The sequence below is a fragment of the Phocoena sinus genome, chromosome 8 (assembly GCF_008692025.1).
Source record: "Phocoena sinus isolate mPhoSin1 chromosome 8, mPhoSin1.pri, whole genome shotgun sequence".
Lineage (NCBI taxonomy): Eukaryota > Metazoa > Chordata > Mammalia > Artiodactyla > Phocoenidae > Phocoena > Phocoena sinus.
Window position 1 is genome coordinate 67122027 of NC_045770.1, and position 20716 is coordinate 67142742.

The window sequence follows — 20716 nt, forward strand, 5'->3', positions numbered from 1 at the left end:
ATAAGAATTCATTCAGAACCTAGTAAAATAAGTACAACCCCAGGCACCCAAAAAGATATTCCAAAATCATTTGGAATGACATACTTGTTTCCTTAAAGGGTAAGCATATTATAATTCTGGGAAGATTTAGAATTGAATGTAGAAGTTTTTAATATAATCAGAGCCATAGTGTTAATACTTTTTATTTAAAGGATTTGTGCATGTGAGTACTTCAGTATGCATATTTAAAATAATTTGGCGCACATAACACATTAGCCTGTATTTCCAATTTAAAACATGCAATAAAGTAACAGACTTAGACTTGATTTTAGGGAGGGTTGAAGTCTTAACTAGATTTCTAAGCAATATTGGGGCACTTAAGAGAATTTATTAGGTTTCTAAGAGTTGTTTAAGAGGAGGTTTTGTAAGTTAAATCAAACAATTCTAATATTTAAAAGAATTAAATAAATTATAGATTATAAATAACATAGTTTAAATGTTTGAAGGAGTTTAACTAGGTTTGTAAAATGGACCAAACTTTAATCCGATGGCCCTTTGAAAGTGATTATAAAAATTACAGGATCTGTAAGTTGAACTGAAAACTTAAAAAATGAGCTAGGGCATTTAAGGTTTTTCAAAAAATGACTGAACAAATGAAGTAAACATTTCTAAAGCCAGGTAAACCTGACTAATGTTTTCTGTGCACAAAACCACCCTTATCGTCATTTTAAAAATTCACAAAAAATAAAATGATCAACAGTCTGCTTTGAGTTCACAGTAGATGCTTAGTGTTAGTGGAATTTGAATTTGTAATTTGAATCAGCAATATTCCTTATGGCAGGGCAAGAAGGAACACATAGCAGCTTCAAGTTAATTACTCTTCGTGGCTTGAAACATGGTATGAAAGAAAGAACACAGGCTTTTAAAAGAAAGGTAATCTTGCTCATGTAAAGAACCAGGGACATGAGAGTCATGACCAGCTTTCCATGAAATGATGTAGCATAGCGCTCAGCACGTAGTAGATGCTCAATGAGGTCTTCTTGTAGAAGTAGTGGTCTTTAGAAGCATTTTAATCAAATTATGAGTTGACATTGTTTATGCCACTGCATAAACCACAGGGTGCACAGTCAAACGTGGCTGTCCTAGGTACTGATCTCATTCATTCAACCAAATGCCATAAGAAATTAAAAACTGGTGATATAGGTTGTATGCCACTTGTATCGAGCTATTCTGTCTGCTTTCCTAGAAAATAAGCAAATGGGGGGCGGCAGGAGACGTTTTTCCCATCTGGACAAGGTTCAGATGAAATTGCATGTAATTCAGAGCCCTAGATTTATTTCGTCCTGGCCACTCAGCTCTGAACAGGGTGCACAGTGAGGCCCTGAGCTGGAGGATGCTTGGCTCCGCTGCAGACATTGTCATTTAGGTCTGGCTTCTGGTAATTAGGCACTCCTAGCTGGGCTCTGCTGTGAGCCAGCCTTTGAAACAAATTGCAAAATCTGTACAACCATCTGAGAGATGGAGAAGTAGACCCGATGACACTACAGGGGATATTGGTAGTTCTCAAAAGTTGAAAGAGAATGCTTTGAGAAGCAGTCCTCAAAACTGAATTTGGAGGTCCTTTTCCTATGGTTAAAGGGTAAGTTCAGTCACAGAATCAGGATCTGAGATTCAAAGACTGGAATGACAGGCTTAATCTAATAAGATGAAGTGTGATAGAAATACACACAGCATTTTGTATTTGGATCTGAAAATCCCAACTACGCATGAAAAGACTGGGAACAGGGGTAGGGATATATCTGAGAATGAGGCCATATGAAAAAGACCTAAGAGTTCAAATTGACATCAGTTGACGGTTTATTGTGATTTCCCCCCAAATCTAGTGCAGTGTTAGGCTGCATTAACAGAGGTGGAGTATTTAAGACCAGGGAGGTGACTACAGTTCTGGGCTCCAGGCTATGAAAGGAAACTAGACAAAGGATGGTCACAGGATGGATATGGGAGTGTTCCAAAGCTTATCACAGATAACAAAGGAACAGGAAAGGTTTAGCCTGGATACAAACTGCAGGAGGACCTGAAAGCTGTCAGTAATATCTGAAAGGCAGTCATGTGCATTAAGAACTAGCCTTGTTCTTATTAAGGGGAACAAAAAGAATCTGGGGATGAAAGTTACAGGAAGCCTCAAATAAGGAGGGTCTTTTAATTCTTCAGTATATTTTAAGATAGCATGGGCTGCTTCCTTAATTCTAGAAGTGCTGGCTTACATAAGGACTTAGACTTTTAGGGGTAGGAAAGGATGACTCAGAAGTACTTCCCAGTCCCAAGATTCCACGATTCCCTTGCCTTCCAGTGACGACCATATCCTGCACGGTCCTAACACGGGCAGGTGGAGAACAGAGCCATAATTACAGGAATGTTCTAGGCAGCGATGGGAGAGGTTTTAGAATTCTCAGGCCAGATTCCCATAAAGACACTCTCACCAGGGCCGCCAGTTCTTTACTCTGCTGGGGAGGTCTGGGACTTGTGGTACTCTCTGTCACCAGAGGCTGTGTTAGTTCCTCATTTCTTCTTTCTGTGTGCCCAGCAGTGTGCTGCGTGCTGGGGAGACCTTGGGGAACAAAACAAAATCTCTTGCTGTCTTCAGCTATGCAGTATGTGTGGGGAGTAAGACGGCAAACACAAATTAGACCACTAGGTAATACGTGATGATTATAGTGGCAGTTTGGACCCACGTGTCCCGTATGAGTGCGTTTATATTTCATATAGTATTAGTAATACATTTCCCCACTTGGCTTTGGGGGTGTAGTTTCCCATTATATTATAGTTCAGGTCGTCTCTTTGAGATTTCTCAGTCTCTTGGAGTAGGGACCAGAGGTATTTGTTTATACTTTAAGGCGTTTTCTTTCCCCCAGAGGTAATAAAGCTTGGAAAAGGTTGAGTCTTTTTTTTTTTTTTGGGCGCTGACGGTTTTGTGTATAGTTTGTTACTGGCACAGTGACTACATTTAGGGGGGTGTCTGTCTTCATACTGTAGCTTCTTTTCGTTATGTTTCCGTGGCCAGAGCAGTTCATCCTCTCGTGGCTCTTATGACTCTAACTGGAGCTAACTCTGAGTAGAAACCTGGGTGAGAAGGAATATGAAAAATAAGACTAGAACAGAACCAGGTCTGTATACTCCCACACTAATCCTTGTATTTGTTTTTTATACAAGTGACCATCCGTTTAGGGACAAGCATGCAAACACAAAGGCACATTTTTAAAAGGCACATTTCTCTCCTCAGTTGCTGACTGTAGTTCATAATTAAATTCCCTTCGTCCTAATTTCTCCTAGGAAATATTGTTTGCAAATGATTGTCCTTTTTATTTTTCTAGCATTAATAAACTTACAGTTGCAACAAAAACTCCTGATTCTGAATTCTATTCTTAGTTTTTCAGAGGCCCCCCCCTCCCCCGCCTCACCCCAAAGTAACCTACTTTATTGTAAATTCTTCTTTCTTTCAGGTAGGAATGAATTGATAGCCAGATACATCAAACTCAGGACAGGGAAGACGAGGACCAGAAAGCAGGTAAAACAACCGACCTGGAAATTGTGCATGTTAGTGAATGGCCCAAGGAGGCATTTTGGCTGCAGTGGCTGTCTGTGCTTTGGCTCCTAGGAGCCCCCGATTGGAGTTCCCTGTAAGGACGTCAATGTTGTAGGTGTTTGAAATTGGCTCAGTTTTCACTGTTCATCATTTCAGTGACCTTTTATTATGTGGTCTCTGGAGTTCCTTCTATACACATGTGGGAAAGTTTCACCGCTAAGGACAGTGTATGAACTGTTCCTGTACTGTATCGTAAAACTTAAATTTCTTTCCAAAACTGTGCATCTGCAAACATTGCAAAAGCTGCAGGTGCAGGTAAACTTTGCAAGTCATGAAATTTTGAGATTTTGCGCATTGTAAAATCCTGGAACAATTACATATTAGTCATCATTTCGATGAAAAAGTAACACCAGCAGCCACGAGTATTGGCTGGAATATAAGGCTGAATGATGTGCGTCCAGGGAACTGTTGCTCCTTAAGCTATGGCTTTTTGTCAGTAGCTGCTGTGACTGAAATGAAGTTACAATACCTTTGTGCAGAGCAGGGTCAGGAATTTTCCTCTGCCCTCTGTCAGCGTTCTGGCGCTCTTCGTTCCTTCTGATGTAAAGCAGCCCAAATCTCTGACCCAGTTCAGAACTGGAACGGATGAGAAATTAGTGTTTAACAAAAAACAGAAAAAGAAAGAAATGGAAGGGGGGAAAACCATCAAACCAACCTCATGGGTGAGTTGTTAACAGAAAAAAGTATATATGTATATTTTAATGTTGACCTATGCTGACTGAAATGGCATGAATTTTAAAAACTATAATCAAACCAAAAGGCGAGCTCAACTGTGGTCTCGTTAAACCTGAGCAGCAGATTCCAGTCCTCTGCTCAGTGATGAGTTGTTTTCCTGAGTGTTTATGACGGGGAGAGCTTTCCCCAGGAACGCTCCCGTGCCCCCTGGAGCCCACTGCTGAGTCAGCACAGAGGCAGGTGGCCTCCTGCCTGTGCTCAGAGGCAGGGCATTGTCTGTTCAGTGGATATTCCCCCCACTGTGGCCCTCAGCAAGTCAGAGAATCACATCAGAACAAAATTCTGGTGAAAACAAGTGAAAGCAGGAGCAGGATGGAGAGGTGAAGAGGATGGGGGAGTTCCTGCTTCTCCGTACTTTAAAAAAAAAAAAAAAAATGCAGAAGCAAATTGAAACTCGAAGACAAAGTTAGAGATAAGAGGTTCATTTGTTATCATAAATCCTGTTTTTAGGGTGGCTAGAGTGTTTGAAATCAAGTAATGGCCTCACAGTTGCTGAACTTCTAAATGGGAGGTTCTAAATTTCTGAAACAGACAAATCTTAATTCCCAGCATACTGAAGGTGCTGGACCTGGGCTGTCTGCTGGTCTGTGAGCTCTGGTCATGTGCCCAACCCCTTCATTGGGGGGACACTTCTAAATTTAACCAGGTCCCGCTGAAAGAGATGCAAATTTGTTTACCCAGTGGAATCATTGTGTTTCAGAAGCCGGGCTTGGCTTGGCTTGGCTTGGTTTCCACGCCCCGGCATCCCGGGGATGTTTTTAGGCGGCAGTTGGTGATACCTCTCCAATGTGAATTTGTTGTTCAGCAAATCCGTGTGGTTTTCCAACCCAGATTTTTAACAGGATGGCTGGCTGGCTGTATTCACACTTTTCGCTCTGTAATAATATGCAAATCCACTTGGCGCCCAGTCAATACCCAAAAGAGTGGAAGGATTAAAGATATTTATAAGGGGGGAAAAAAAAAAGCTCTGCTAACTGGGTCTTTCCATTTCTCTTTGAGATCTAATTTACATGTCAGTATTATTTTAACATTTGCTACAGAATCCAGAGCTCTTAATGAGATCAGAATACAACCTACAGCTTCAGCTTTTTGATTCTGCGGAACGTGCTAATTTATGGATAGTCTCTTCTAAATTGAGAAAAAGGGATTTTCCCTCCTGATACCGAGAAGCTATAAATATTTTCATTTACCTCTACTCCCACCTTTTTAATTTTATAAAGAAAACAACCCCACTCTCCCCCTCTCATCCCGTGCCCATGATTTCTCCTGGGTGAGAAAACTAAGATTAGCTTCAACTTTCATCCTGACTCCAGTCACTGCAGTGATGACCCAGTCTGAAAAGCTTAGAGCAGCGCTGGGGGCTTGGTGTCTGGCTGGGACTGTGTATTCCTAACTGCAGAGCTTTGTTGAGATGCAAATAACCTTCCCCACCCCCCCCACCCCGAAACCCTCCCAAGGAGTAGCGATTTTATATTTGATTTCCTTTTTTTGTTTTGTTTTGTTTTGTTTTGTTTCCCCTCATAAACCCGAACAATGTAGGTGTCTAGTCATATACAGGTCTTAGCAAGAAAGAAAGTTCGAGAAATTCAAGCCGCCATTAAGGTACGTCTGGCTTGCCCAGTTGTAGGGGGCTTTTCATCTCCATGGTTACAGGCTTTTCCTTTGTTTTCCTCCCTTCCCCTACCCTGCAGGTGTCTAGTCACATTCAGGTTCTTGCCAGAAGGAAATCTCGTGATTTTCATTCCAAGCTAAAGGTATGCGCTTTCCTGCTTTTTGGCTTGTGGTTGCTATGCATCTCACTTCCTGTTTTCCATGGTGACTGGTGAATGCCTGGTGCTGGGATTCTGGTAACCTAGTTTCCTCGCATGTGAGAGCTGTTTACATTTCTTTGTGTCTAATCTCTCTGTTTCTGTACTAGCCTCACATTAAGCTCAGAGAGAGAGAGAGAGAGAGAGAGAGAGAGAGAGTGTGTGTGTGTTTGTGTGTGTGTGTGTCCCTAATAACAATGCAAATGCAGCAGAGAGCTGGTCTTGATAACTTTTCAGCACAGAAACATGATTTTGTTTTTACCCTTCAAATAACCACCAAGCAGCCCTGAGCTAGGAGAGGGAAAAAAAGTCAAAGAGATGCAAAGTTGGTGTAGAAATTATAAATGAATCATTTCCAAGTGGCCATCATGAAATTACTTTGAAAAAAATTTAGAAATTATTTTAATTTGTGCTTCTGATGTATTTTCAGTACTTATGAAAAATACATCTTCTTCATGTAATTTTTCATGAGTTCTTCCAACAGAGAGTATTTTCTGCCAGATTTCTTCCACATTGCTTAATGTTTTTTACGTGTGTGGCTTTGTTAATTAAAAAAGAAATTTGAGGTGAGGGCTTAAAAAAAAGATAGGTCTTAGAGATGGGAAAGCTCTTGATCAAATCCATGTTTGCAATTCCATTTATACTTGAGTTTATTATTTTTTTTTGTACATGTGCCTCATTTTCCAGTCTTTTAAAATATATTTCATAGAAAAAACAGAGGCATGGACGACTTAAAAATGCAAGTTCTCCCTATTTTCTCTCGTTCCAAAACTTGCAGTAAAACATACATGACTCTTTTTCCTCCATAATGCCCTATTTGAGAAATGCAAAGGGATTATAGTTTGCATGGAGGAGCTTTACCTTATAATAAAAATGAATCTGTAGTCCATATTGTTGTCTTTCCCACAAGCCTGTTTTTGGTTCTGTTCTGATCCCCCCCCGCCCCGTACATTAAGTAAATTTGTGTTTTTGTTCTAAACTAAAGGACAAAGTGTGATTTCACAGCCCCAAGTGGTGAACACTGGGACCCTTCCCAAAGGCCTCCAACATTTTTTATGCAAACGACGCTGACTGTGAAATAGGTCTAGCGACCAGGAAGGCGCATTTGGGGTGCCCTCTGCAGTGGGCAGCATGCTGGCTCGCTCGCTCACACATGTGGCTGATGGTGGCTGGCTTTTAGTTGCACTGGCTGAGCAGTTGGAAGACTAAAATAACTTCGTAGCTCCTGCTTTTTAACCAAAGGTGCAGTCCTTTCTATGTGGATGTAACTACCCCAGTGTTTGCTCAAGTTCTCACTCTGTTTCTAGTTTCTCTAACGGATTAATGATGTACAAAGAAGTTTACAGACATCAATTTTGTGTTTCCATCTGTGATGTTATGAATTGTTCTATTTCTGCACTGTGTGGTTCCTGTATGCTCACCAGGGCACATGGCCCTGGACCGAAAGCCCTGTAAATGGTGGGTAAAGCTCTCCCGGTCAGAGGGGATCCCCATAGGATTCCACAAGCACTCTTTTTCTCTCTTGGTGACTTTACAAATTTTCCTCAATGGAAACAGTTTTGCCATTATCTTATACATATACATACATACCAACACACAGTCGTTTTTGTGTTTGTTCTTACAAAAAGACTTCCCCCCACTTTTAGCCAGTCCTGGACCACTCTCCTCTGGGGCGGGCACGAAGAAGAGGCAGAGACAGAGGCAGTGGGGTAGCAACTGGCTCAGCATTTCATCTCCAAGAACCACCTCCATCTTCTTACAGTTCCTTTCCTTCCTCCCTACCTCATTACTCTTGGAAAAATGGAGGCCTTTGTTCTTCCCATCAGCTAATACCAGTCGAGTGTTCCAGGCATGGCGCTTATCACAGTGGGCAGTTAACAACCAATCCTCTATTCACAGAGCTGGCCGTGGAAATGGGAATGTGAAATATAGGGCACTGTAGGATAAGTGTTCGCAGAAAGAGCCAAAGTTAAATGTGTAGGCAATCCCAGAGACGAGCTGTATGGACAGTGTGCTGCTGAGTTTGGGCATGAAAGACGGGAGTTAGTGCAGTGCAGGGCCTCTTGTGTGTTCTCTCATGTAAGCTCACTACAAAGTGAGTTCCATTCTCAGATTTTCAGGAGTAATATTCAGGAAACCAGGGATCCAAAGGTTTAATTAACTCACCAAAAGCCATCTAGCATAGGAAGTGGCGAAGTCAGGATTTGAACTTTCTGAATCCTAAACTACTGCTCTTCCAGACAGGGTTTCCTGTAGCGGAGGCTGAAGTGGATTTCAAGCAGTAGGCTTCTCATCAGTACACACTGTAGATAACGTGTCACCACCCCTCACGCCCCTTTGGACCTGGGCGTGCAGGGCTTGCTTCCCACAGTCCCTCAGCCACTACATTTTAGAAGTAAGATTTTTAAACTTTGAGCCATCGGTCAAGATGTGGGCCTAATTTGGGATTGACGGTCATCAGTATCTCGGGGTGATGTGTTCCTGGCTGCAGAGCTGCTGCGTCCCCACTCGGAGGGAGTTAGGACAGTTGAGGAGAATAAGGCTGGCTGCCACCTGCCTGCAGATATCCTGCTGCCTTCACCTCCCACAGGCGTTTTATGTTAAAGATGCCCTCCTTAACCTTCCTGCCAGCCATTACCAGGAAACAGGCTCAGGCCCCTTGGCGTGGTAGGAGGATAGAACTCCTCTCTCTGTCTGCACTTTCTTGTTCAGCTCTGGAGTCTAATGTTCTCGGGAGGCAGGGATGAGCATCCTCGCCGAGTTCCTTGTGGGGTCAGGCTGATAGCCTCTGGCTTCTTGGCCTCCCAACACTGGCTCATGAGATAAACTCACTACAGAAGTTGAAGTCGTCTCAGTAGACAGCAAGGATAGCTTCTGAGCAGGGGTATGGGTGGCAGGAAGTATCCAGACTCACAGCAGGTGCCGTGCTTTGTCTGAGACGATGCAGCAAGACTTCCTGGAGGAGATAGCCGTTGACTGGCCATCTCCGGACCTGTCCTTGCCGTGCCTTGCCAGCCGGGCTTCTCGCCATTTCTCCGCATGCTCTGAAGTCAAAGGATTTCTGTTCTCTGGGGTGGACAGAGGCCTGTGGCCCTCCTGTGAAGACTGAAGCCAAGTTTCATTACCCTGTTCTCCCTCGGGGTTTGAAAAAGTGGTTTGCTCACACCTGGGGCCGGGGCCAGGTCCAGGGCCAGGGCCAGGTGTGGCTTCCGAGGGCACCCTCTTGCCTGTGAGCCCCTCTTCACTTTCCCGGGAAGGGTGCAGGAGAATTCTTGAGGCTAGTGGTTTTCCAGCCTTTTTTAAGCAGCAAAACTCACATTTCAGATTGAAATCTTACTCGAAATTTTCCATATATAAAAGAGTAAAAGCTGTTTTATTTAAAGCTCACACTCTCTCATCCTTAGCAGTGGCCTCTTTGGCTGGTTCTGTTGAATAAGGTTTGAAAACCCACACTGCTTTAGGCAGAAGGAAAAGGAAGTGCCCGCCTCTCAGCCGTGCCTCCGGCCTTTATGGGACAGCTTGGGGGTCCCACTTAGAGCCCACATTTTCTAAATTCCGTAGCCTGTTCTGCCGTAGCCTTCTGAAGAAAACAGGCTCGAGAGAGTGGTTATTCTCATGTCACGGTTGTGGATGAGTCATCCTAGCTACAGAAGTCACGCTCTTGAAAATCTCTTAGGATGAGTTTCAAAGGTCAGCTTTATGCTTCTGCTAAATGCATTGGTTCTCAAAGTGCTTGTTGGTGAGCCAGATCACCCCAAAATGTGTGGATTTTAATTTTCGTTTAAAACAAAATTGTTTTAGTAAAAGTTTTAAGATTTCCGTGTAGATTTGAACTTTAAAAGCGCAGAAATGATTACTTAATTCAGTCCAGTAATGGTTCCACTGAGAAGCCATGTGTTCTAGACCCTTTAGTAGATGTTGGGCGTGGAAAGTTGAATACACAAGAGTCTCTGTTTTGGGGGAACACTCATTCTTTCTGTTATTTTTGGCCACATTTGGGGAAAATACAAGATTCCCAGTGGATTGTCCCCAGCTAGGGGGCTCTGCAGTAGAAATTTAACAGAGCAGTGCAAAGACCACGCAGTGAAAAGGATGATTAATTCTGAGTGTGGGGGAATTAAAGAAAGCCCTGTGGAGGGGGTTCCAGTAGAACTAAGCATAGAGGAAGGTAGAGAATTTCCACAGATAATGGGGGTGGGGGGGTTGGGGGAACCATGAAGAACACCCATCTAGCTGGCGGCATGGAATGAGGAGTGAGACTGGAGGGGTGAGGTTCCCCTGAGGAGCATGGGAACACGCAGGGGTCGTTCACAGTTATGCTTTGGAAAGATCCCTCCAACCATTTTTAGAGGATAGCGTGGAGCGAGGCAAAGCTGGAGGCAGGAAGGCTAATTCAGGGGCTGCTCTAAGAAGCCAAGGGAGCAAGATGTGGGCCTGGACCAGGGGCCGACCAAGCACCCCTGGGGCCCTGCTCCGTGGCTCTTATCCATCCGTATTGTCACCCTCGGCTGGTCCCCACTCCACTCCAATCTGATTGCTGCATGCTCTTTCTTGCTCATTGTTTTTAAAGAGTGAATTATGTTTAAAAGTTCTATTCTTATTAAGTCTGAAAACTGTACACTGAAACTTTTCAAAGGCAGCATTTAAAACTTAGGTTAGGGCTTCCCTGGTGGCACAGTAGTTGAGAGTCCGCCTGCCGATGCGGGGGATGCGGGTTCGTGCCCCGGTCTGGGAGGATCCCACATGCTGCGGAGCGCTGGGCCCGTGAGCCATGGCCGCTGAGCCTGCACGTCCGGAGCCTGTGCTCGGCAACGGGAGAGGCCACAACAGTGAGAGGCCCACGTACCACAAAATAAATAGATAGATAGATAGATAGATAGATAATAAATTAAAATCATTTAAAAAAAACTTACATTATTAAAGCCCGGGTTCTCTTAAAGTAATGGCCATTAACTGAGAGTGTACATCAAAATTAACTGAAGTTTTTGTTGCTAAATTTTAAATACACCAAAAAGTTAGTACAGAGAATGACATATTAAGCATTCATGTTTGTACTAGCCAGAAATGATTCTTTTCATTATATTTCCTTTAAGGTTTGTTTTTTTTTAACTGAAAGAAATCAAATGGCAAAACATTATTCTTACCTTTTCTCATTTCCTCTACCTACTGTCTTTCCTCAGTCAATCTCAGCCCCCCACCATCAGTGTCTTTCCTTGCCATTTAGTATTTCCCTGAGAAAATCAAATCCAGTGAAAACTATCTCTTCTCCTTTGGCCCTTATCCTAAAACTAATCTAGATTTTTACCCATTGTTTACTATGAACTTGTGCTAAAGCCATTGGCACCAACCTGAGACTTCTTCTCTATAGTTTATCCTGGCCTGAGCTAGGATAGACTTGGCCAAAAATTTGGGATGGCCTTGGACACAGACTTCAACCACAGGAGAGAGATGCAAGGGGCAAGAAAAACTAGGGGATAGTTGAAGAGGTCAAGGAACGATGTGAAGAGACCAAGAACCATCAGCAGGGAGACTGGGGCAGTAGGGAAAAGGGTGAAGGGGCCAGCAGAGTGCAGGTGAGATTCAGAAGCTCTAAGATGGATTGGAACTGCAAGGCATTTGTGGCCAGAGTGCCAGAATATTGGACGTCAAATATATACTTTTATTTTTTTTTAATTTTCTTGACTAAAATGTCTAAAAGACAAGTCAGAGTGTGATAACCGCTGGTCTAGAACAGAGTCATTTCTCTGTGATGGGAGGACCACATGCTTGGCCCCTGCCCAGACAAGACCCTCTTGGCCCACCACTCTTCAGGTGCCTGGTTCTAGTTATAAAGTAGAAGATGGATCCGTGCAATTACAGCATGCAGGTGGCTTATAGGTCTATGGAACATGCATTGAGGAATTCCACAGATGCTGACTCAGAAATCTCCCTTGGACCTTGTGTCACCAGCTGGGTCTACAGCCGTGTTGCCCATGCCGGTTTCATGTGTTATCTTCCACCTCCCCCTGTTCCCTAGTTTATCCCCTCATTGGAATCTGCAGTTGAGCAGTGAGAGGCAGCAGCCCGTCTGAGAAGACTTTGCGTGGTACAGACTGAGGCCTGGCCTGCAACTTTAGACATGATTCTGTACTTTGAATTATTTCACTCACCATTAATTTATCAAAAGGTCTTTAACTGTTTTTGCTTTTTTTTTTTTAAGCTCCATGGATTTATTATCCCAGCATGTAGAAAGACTGCAGAAATGTTCTCTGTGCGCTGTAAACAGTCTCTTCTTTCCTACTCAGAGTTCCTACTTAGAGTTTCCTGCTCTGAGTCTCTATATGTTCGTTTGTCCTGGGAGGTTGTCCAGTCCCCGCCCAGAGGCCTCCTTTCCCTGATAGCAGTAAAAAGGTGGTCCTTTATTTGCTGGCTTCAAAGGCTTGTGAGAGCCACAGCCAAACTCTGCAGGCCACCACCACACTGTGGACTGTCCTCATCTTTGTGGACTGTCCTCACCTTCCCCTGAAGGTGGACCAGGCCGCTTCTGGTTTGGGGTGTGTTTTGGTGACTGAATGAGTCCAGACAGTGCTAAGAGTAAAGGAAGTCTTTGTTCTGCCCTAACCTCAGCAGGAATACATCTTAGGCAATAGACGTATTCATGTCAAGCTCTGGATTGTATTGAAGAAAAGCCTGTACTTGCTGACATTGCATCATCCCAGTAGAGCAGAAAAAAGCCTGAGCTTCTCTGATTGTGTCCAGTCGTTGGTGACTAATTTACGAGCTCCATGTGCTCCCCAGGGCCATTTTCTTCGTTCTCGCCCTGGTGGCCTTTGTGATTTGATTTCTGAGCAGGCCATTTTTTCCAACCTGCCATTCCTTCCAGTAAGCAGAGAGCTTAAAGTTCAAATTGTTGATTTAATTCTCTTGAGGAGTTCAAGAACTTTGCTGGGGCTTTGCTGCATCTACACTGTTGAATCCTGGCTGTGTCACCACTGATTCTATCCAGGAATGGGCCTGTCCACGGGGAAGACACGCTGCACTTCATCCAGTGGTGCTCCCCATGGCCTTCTGAGCCACTTTGCTCGTTCAGGCATTGACTGTTAGCAGTACACAAGGCAAAAGAAGCCCGAAACAACCACCTCCTTTGTCTCAACGCCAGCACCAAGGCACTTGGCCTTGCTGCAGGATTTGGGAAATGATACACCGCCTTTCCTGGCATCTCCCAAACTTCAAGGAGTTCTTTTGCATTCATGACATGTACTCTTTCTCCTCAGCAATATTTTCATTACCTTTTTTAAAATTTAGCTGGGTTAAAACCAAGACTGGAGGCAGTTAATTTCTTGTGCTTGGATGTGGTGGAATTAGAACCTCTCATCAACGGTGTGATGATACAGAACTTACAGTGTAAACTAGGAGACTGAATACATTTACCTTTCTATGTCAGCTGAGCCAGGTCTGGATTTTCTCTTTAAGGACAACAGAAGCAGCCTCGTTCTACATTTTTATCCCTTCCTAGGGAAATCCCATTGTTAACTGGCCTCCAATATAAACAGTGCTCAATCACATTGAGCCCAGAGGTTATGTACTCAGGGCCAGGGCTCCTAAGCATTTCAGCTCTCCAGTGACTTGAGCCTGGATGGTCGGTCGTGTGGGCCCCATAGATGGCACGTCCACAGAATGGCGAGGCTGTGGGCACTGTGTGCTCAGAGTGGTTGATGTGGTTCTCAAAGCACTCTTGAAGGTGAGTGTTGTCCTCACTTTGCAAGTGAGGATGCAGAGGCTTGCAGTGGCTAAGGGGCTCACCCAGGGTCACAAGTCTAAACTGGATCCCGGGGCTATCTGGCACCACAGCCCAAGCAAGCTGTGTTGTCATGCTGCCTCCTTACAGAGTGCTCGCTGGTGGAGGATGAGGGCTCATTGCCTTAACTCGAGATGCTTTTGCATCGTCTCCCTCAACCGAGCCCTATTTTCATTGTGTCTGCCTGTTCGAATGAAACAGAGAAGATGAGTGGTGGGAGCTGGTACTTTCTGGCTTTTCAGGGGAGATTTGCCTCCTGCCTCTTACTGTCCCTCACGGGGAAAGGGGCTAAAGTTAGTGGGTGCCTTCTCCCCAACACCCAGACCTGGCATTAGCAGACCTAAATCCCAGACTTCCTGGTAGAGAGTCATCAGGCACACCTACAAATCACAGATCCTTGTCTGCAGTCCTTTATGATGCCGAGCCCCACATGAGAATTAAAGGAAACACTATTGACAATTATAAAATACTAAATATAGAACAGTACATTTAAAAATGGACAATGGTAAAAGCCTTGAAAAATTTTTCTTTGATGTGAATGGAGTTTTTGGCATTTGGAAATACAATAAGATGAATTAATTGCTACTCATTACATGTCAAGTCAGGAGAAGCATGAATGGGCCTTCTCTCCTTGGCATTAGCCATTGCCCGCCTGAAATAGGCCCTTTTGTATTTACTCCTGCTTTCTCCAATAATAAGCAAATTAGAGATCATGGCTAGAAAAATTCAAGTGCCCTCCATCCTTTCTCCAAGCCATCATAGACTCTTATGATGTTTATCTGCTTAAGGGCTACTGCTAATAATTGCAGAGGTCATGTGAATCCACATAGTGCAAGATTAGAAACAACATCTGCAAAATTACTTCTTAGGGAAGTATTGTTTTGTCTTTTTCTGAAAAAGTGATTTTGCAAGCAAATTGCTGTCTTTCCTCTCATGTGCTATATTTTTATATTGCTGAGAGAGGTATATTTGGAGAAGAACACTTAATAGCTATCAGAAGTTTTTGTATCCATGGTCTTTTTTATTTTTGACTGTACATATTTTTCCTGATGTATTGGTGGGCTTCCATATGAAGAAATTAGATTGGAGTCTTTAAGTTCTGAAATGATGGCCCCTGAATAAGCAGGAGTATATTGATTTAGTATGCTGTTCATTCAGATTTCATATGTAGCCACTATAATATAGTACATGCAAGCATGTGCCATTTTATATTATCTTTAAAATGTGTTTATGGTTAATGCCTAAAAATTATGAGATAATTGATTCCCCAGAATATTTAAAAGCTGAGAAAACAGAGAGGGGGGAGCAAGGGTCCCCTACTTTCCAGAGACTGATTCATAAAATCTCCCTGAGTTTGAAGACCGCACCACTCCAGCCATGTGCATCTGTGATAGGCTGCCTTCCTGTCATGGATATCACCTGAAGACATTTTCCAAACATTGTGTACATTTCAGCAGCAAGAGGAAGGTAGTCAGCTGATCCCAGAGTGGTAGTGGCAGCCTTGCTCTGCTTCATGAAATATGAAAGCCTGTTTACTTAGTAACAATAACAGTTTGAAAGGCTTCAGGCTGAGAAGTTTATGTCTGCCATGGCCTGCTGGACCCCGCGTGGCAGAGGTAGTGAGGCCGTTGACAGCGCGGTATGCCAGGAATGGGGCAGGAAGAGAGTCGAGTGGGTACTGAGACGTGCACCCTGCCTTGGAGTGCTTCGTCTGCCCTCAGTCTCAGGTCGCATGGGCTGTTTGTTCTTAGCACTCCATCAACAGTCTTAGACCCATGTTTCCTGCTCCATAAATATTTTCCACATTCCAGGTTGTGGGTTTGAGTTTGGGTTTGGTTGGATAAGGGAGATATGCCTTTTCTTTCCCCACTTCGGCTTTTTATGGCCTTATTCTTTATAATCTTAGGAATAGAAGGGCTTAAAATCAGTAATAAGGAGTGAATATGAAGTTGTCCAAGCTTTTTCCTAGGACACATTTTTCCTCGTGCATACTCGTATGTACACATGCATACACTCAGTATTTTCTGTAATCTAAGACATCATAGACGATAACTCAGTATTGACTTAACAGTTTTTCAAGATAAAACAATGTGCTCATCCTTTGTAAATCTCTTCCACATCCCAGAAATATTCGTGTGAAAACATCTTAGAATAAAATTAATGTGGTGTACAAATGTAGCATATATTTTTGATTTTACTTAAGCTACTGTTGTTTGGATGGATTAGTGACACCCCCACCCACACCCCCCTTTATTCTGGGGGTAGGTGGTGATGATAGAGTGGAACGTTTAAAAGTCCAGGATATTAGACTAGAATGAACCAGAGATGCCATTTAGTCAGGTCTGACACTGAGAGTTATAATTTCTTCAAAGCCAGGCATGTATCTCTAGGCTGAAAGTGACAACTTAGACATCCTTCAATTGAAATCTCTCAGCTAGGTGTCCTTCTGTACTCCCATTTCAGGATAAGTAGGCCTATAGCCAGTCTCTCAGTTCTGATTTCAAGATCTCCCTGGTGGTGCTTATTATCTGCAGGGTTACTTTAGATTTTAAACAAAAATTTTTAATTTTCCATCGTATATCATAGGTAGAGGGGAGATGTTATAAAATTAAGTGAGTACTCAGAATGTCACCACTACAAAAAGTAGGAAATAACTGGTGTAGACATTTTAGTCCATTTGTAGGAAATTGCCTATTCTCAAATAGGTAGGTCAAGTGCAGAAAGAACCTCTACTTGAGATAAAATTTCCTCTCTGCACTTGGCTTTCTCTCTATTAGGACAGGTGGCCAAGAACTGCCCAAATTTTAACATCCTGCTGTCTTTTCACTAGTGGTTTTTCAGCTATATTGTATTAAGATGTATTTGCTTATAATGGATGTTAAACTCACAGCTCTGAATACTTTTAGAATCAGAAGACCTTTAGAAAATAAAGTACAACTCTTTCCTTTGTAGTTGAAGAAAATTAGAGTGTTAGGTGATTTGCCCAAGGTAATACAGCCCATTAATGTCAGGTGGAGGGCAGGTTTGGAACCAGGTCTCCAGACTCCCCAGCACAGCACGTACGCCTTTTACTGGCATAGAGCAAGTTGATGTGCTCGCAGCAATTGACTTGCTCTTCTGCTTCTGAACTTCTGTTTTCATTTGGGTACCTGGTGGAATGCTGGGTAATAAGAGAGTCAAACCTGACTTTATTTAACAAAAGAAAAAGACCGTATTCTGAAGTGTCTGGAGCTATGTGACATAAACAGCAAAGGTGGTGACTTTTCTCCTTTCCTCATTGACTGATTACCCTGTTAGAAAAGAAAAGTATCAAACTTTCGTGAACGTTTTGAAGAACTTTTCAATCAGCCTAGCAAAGGGAAACATCTCAAGCAACTCTAATAGAGTAAGAGTGGGTTGTGGAGATGTAGGTACTTATTTCCATGTGGACCTGGACTTAATGATTCCTGGTCACCGCACCCAAGTGTGCACAGACGCACTTTGTATTTGGGCAAGCAGAACCGCCCTTGTCATCAGCATTTCATAAACACAGAAGTCTCAGGTCTGAGAGAGGCCCCATGACGTACTTTTGGAATAGAGCCAAGCCCACGGCTCTTTTGTAGTTATTCTGTACAGTCTGCATCGACCAGGCAGACAAGCAGCCTGGGCTGCCATTTTCTCAGCTCCCCCCGCCTGGGCCCTGGACAGGTTGTAAGGCTTGTAGCTCGTTGGGGAAGGCATCTGTGGTTATACCTCTGCCATTCCTTCGGTTTCCTTGAGGGTATTGATACCATTTTATTAAGGGTTACATGACTTGGGGGCTGGGGTCCAAAGTGACTGGTCCAAAGAGAAACCCATGAGCTTGTATTGATGTCAAGGTGCTCTTGACAGAGAAGGAAGGAAGTGTGACTGAGCCAGGTTTCCTGTTCATTATACCAGGGTTACCCTCTGAGGGGATGGCGGGGCAGGTGGCAGGTGGAACTGCAGGACCAGCTAAGGGTAGACTGATGCTCACTGAGATTTGTATGTGTCGGGCCCGGTTTGGCTGTAGGGCATTTGCACACACACAGTCAGTTTATCGTAAAATTCCACTGACTTCAATATTTGCCTTTTTTCCTGGCATCTCAGTGTCTGAAATGTTTCAGGCCTTTAAAAATTACCTGAGAAAGCTGGCTTCAGGTTAGAACGTTCAGCAGATTAGCAAATGGAACTTCAACTCGAAGAATGCCATCTGACCAGAGGCAGCAAAGGCATCACTTCAGTCTCTGGGGACCAATAATCCTGCAGGCCTCCGGAGCCCTCCTGGTGTCATTCAGCTGCAGCAGTGCCCTTACAGATACTCATTATGACCATGTGTATCCCCGAATAGCTGTTAGATGAGGCTCGTTTTTTCAGTTGAGAGCCAGAGAAGTGTATGAAATATAAAATTTTATGCAAACGTTAGGCTCCTTTTCAAGGGTTAATATAAGCGTTTTGAAAATTCACACGGTGCTCCTGGCAGTTATGGGGCAAAGTGGCGTCTCTACCTTGGGAGCACCTGATTGATCTTCCTTAGAACCCTCTAGTACTTGTCTTATAGGCTTTGATTTCCCCCCCTCCTTTTGGCCTTGCCTTTGGCACCTCAGCATGTTTATTCATCACCTTTGGGTAAATCTGTAAACATTGAAGCCACCTCTCAGCTGGTACTCAGTGTCTTAGCCTGAAGCTTCCCTTGACCTTCACTCTGTCTGAACTCTGAATGACAGCTGGGGAGAGTGCTCTTTTTACTCTGATGTCACCATTTTGTTCCTGCTTTGATGGAGTCTGGGCCTGGGATAGCTTGTATAGACCTTGTGCAAGCAGCCAGGACCCTTGATATGTTTACTGAGTGTGAAGCCCTGCCCCACCATCAGGGCCTGTCCCACACCAGGGGCCTGACCATTTCTCCATCTGTACTGGGGAAGCCTCAGAACCAGCTCAAAGGAGTTGGGAGTTACGGTTGTTGATAATTGCCCTTTAGATAGTTACCTGGGTCACACATTTCTCCTAAAATGTGAAAAAAAAAAACCCCACACTCCTATGCATTTTATTGTACCCAAGTATCATGTGTTTGTATACGTATATATTTTTTAACTAAGAAGAAAAATAACCCTGCCTTTGTAACGCATTCCTTTTAACAAATTGTTTATTGTTGTATCCAGGTAACAAGCATGGTAAGTATTTTCACCAAATTGAGTATTCTGTACTTTAGCTGTGCTTGGCAGACTTTTTGGCTAGCTGTGTGTTATCAGCCTTGGCTTTTTAAGAAAAGACCCTTTTAGGAAAAGGGGAAACCACTTACCTGGTAGCATCCCCTGTGTCCTTGGGTATAGAAAGAACCCGTCTAGCCTTTGACCCAGGCGGGGATACCTGAGAAAGCATGCCCCCCGCCAGCATGCTGCTTGGCCCCGTCATCGCCCTGCCTCATCGCCCCGCCGCCCCGCTGCTTCTGAGCCTCCCCACCAGGTGTCTGCCAGGGCCCCCAGGCCGAGCACACAGACGGGCCTCCCAGCACTCTGCGATGGTCCTACCCCAGATCCACAACCACGCCTCTTCTCTCACCCTCCTCCCCATCTGTGTGCTTGAAAGCAGGGCCTTTTTTTCCCCCTCTCCTTGAGTCTGTTAAGTAATTGGAGACATCTCCCTTTGGAAGCTGGAAAAATAAATACGTTGTCCACTCTTCTCAGAGGCTTCCCATTCTGTTGGAAAATGGATTAAAATTTTTTTTCTTTTTAAACCTTGCTACTGGGTGTTCTCAGTAAATGTTCAGAGTTACAGTAGGTTGAGTGTGTTTTTAGCCTTCTGGCTGTGTTTATTTATCTGTGCATGTTTGCTTTTTCGGCCTTTTTTGTGGCACTGTATTTTAGTCCCTGTGCTCGTGGCTGTGCCTGTTTAAGCTGCCCGGTAGCCATGTGTTGTGTATTAATTCTGTGTGTCACTGTCACCTTCAAGGATCAGACTGCAAAGGATAAGGCCCTGCAGCACATGGCCGCCATGTCGTCAGCCCAGATCGTATCAGCCACTGCCATTCACAACAAGCTGGGGCTGCCAGGGATTCCACGCCCCACCTTCCCAGGGGCGCCGGGGGTAAGTCATGAGGTGGATCCATAAATGATGGCCCCTGAGCGCATGGGGTCCACGTGGCCAAGCACAAAGCCATCCACCTGGCACTTCTTGTTAATTGGGTCAGGTGTAAGAGAGGGTAAGGACCATTTTGTGGCGCCCTGTTGCTGAGTGCAAAATGGTGAAAGAAAGCATGGAGTGAGGGAGAGGGGGAGAGTAAGAGAGGGAGAAGGAGAGGGAAGGAGCTTAGTCCCTGAAGACATGGAATTAAGTATCACTTTTTTGGTGCCTTTCCAGGTTGTTATCTGCCTCTTCAGCTCTATCATTTTAATCCTGGCCCTTGGTCTCTGTTCCTGTGTCCTCAGAGTCACTTTATGGCAACTGACTCCTAAAGGGACAGAAGTATTCTATTATCATTTTCATTTTGCACCTGCCAAGGGCTGAGAAGCTTAATGTTATGATCTCATTTAATCCTCAAAATAATCTTAAATGCCTCTTACTGTTATTGCCATTTTACAGATGAGAAAACTGGAGTTAATTAGTAACAGAACAAGAGTTTGGGTAACTTGATCATGATCACATGGTTAGTGATGTCAGGACTCATACCCAGGGCTCTCTGACTCCCTTGACATCCTACTGCCTTTCCAGCAGGCCTCCAGTCAGCGGGCACCAGAAAGCTCAGGAAAGCTCACAGCAAAGGAGGCGTCTCTGCTG

General features: G+C 44.0%; 1 protein-coding gene across 11 annotated transcripts in view; it reads left to right on the plus strand.

Moving 5' to 3' along the window:
* The window catches only part of TEAD1 (TEA domain transcription factor 1), a 264526-nt gene that overhangs the window by 186244 nt on the left and 57566 nt on the right, over positions 1-20716 (plus strand). For 4 of the 11 annotated variants that reach the window (XM_032639095.1, XM_032639096.1, XM_032639090.1 and 1 more), the window contains exons 3-7: positions 3480-3544; positions 5897-5959; positions 6049-6111; positions 19102-19113; positions 19892-20026. In XM_032639095.1, coding sequence (XP_032494986.1) covers positions 3480-3544; positions 5897-5959; positions 6049-6111; positions 19102-19113; positions 19892-20026 — 338 coding nt within the window. Of the gene's footprint in view, positions 1-3479; positions 3545-5896; positions 6112-19101; positions 19114-19891; positions 20027-20716 lie in introns of all 11 variants that reach the window. The other 7 variants (XM_032639099.1, XM_032639093.1, XM_032639100.1 and 4 more) reach the window with 5 other exon arrangements.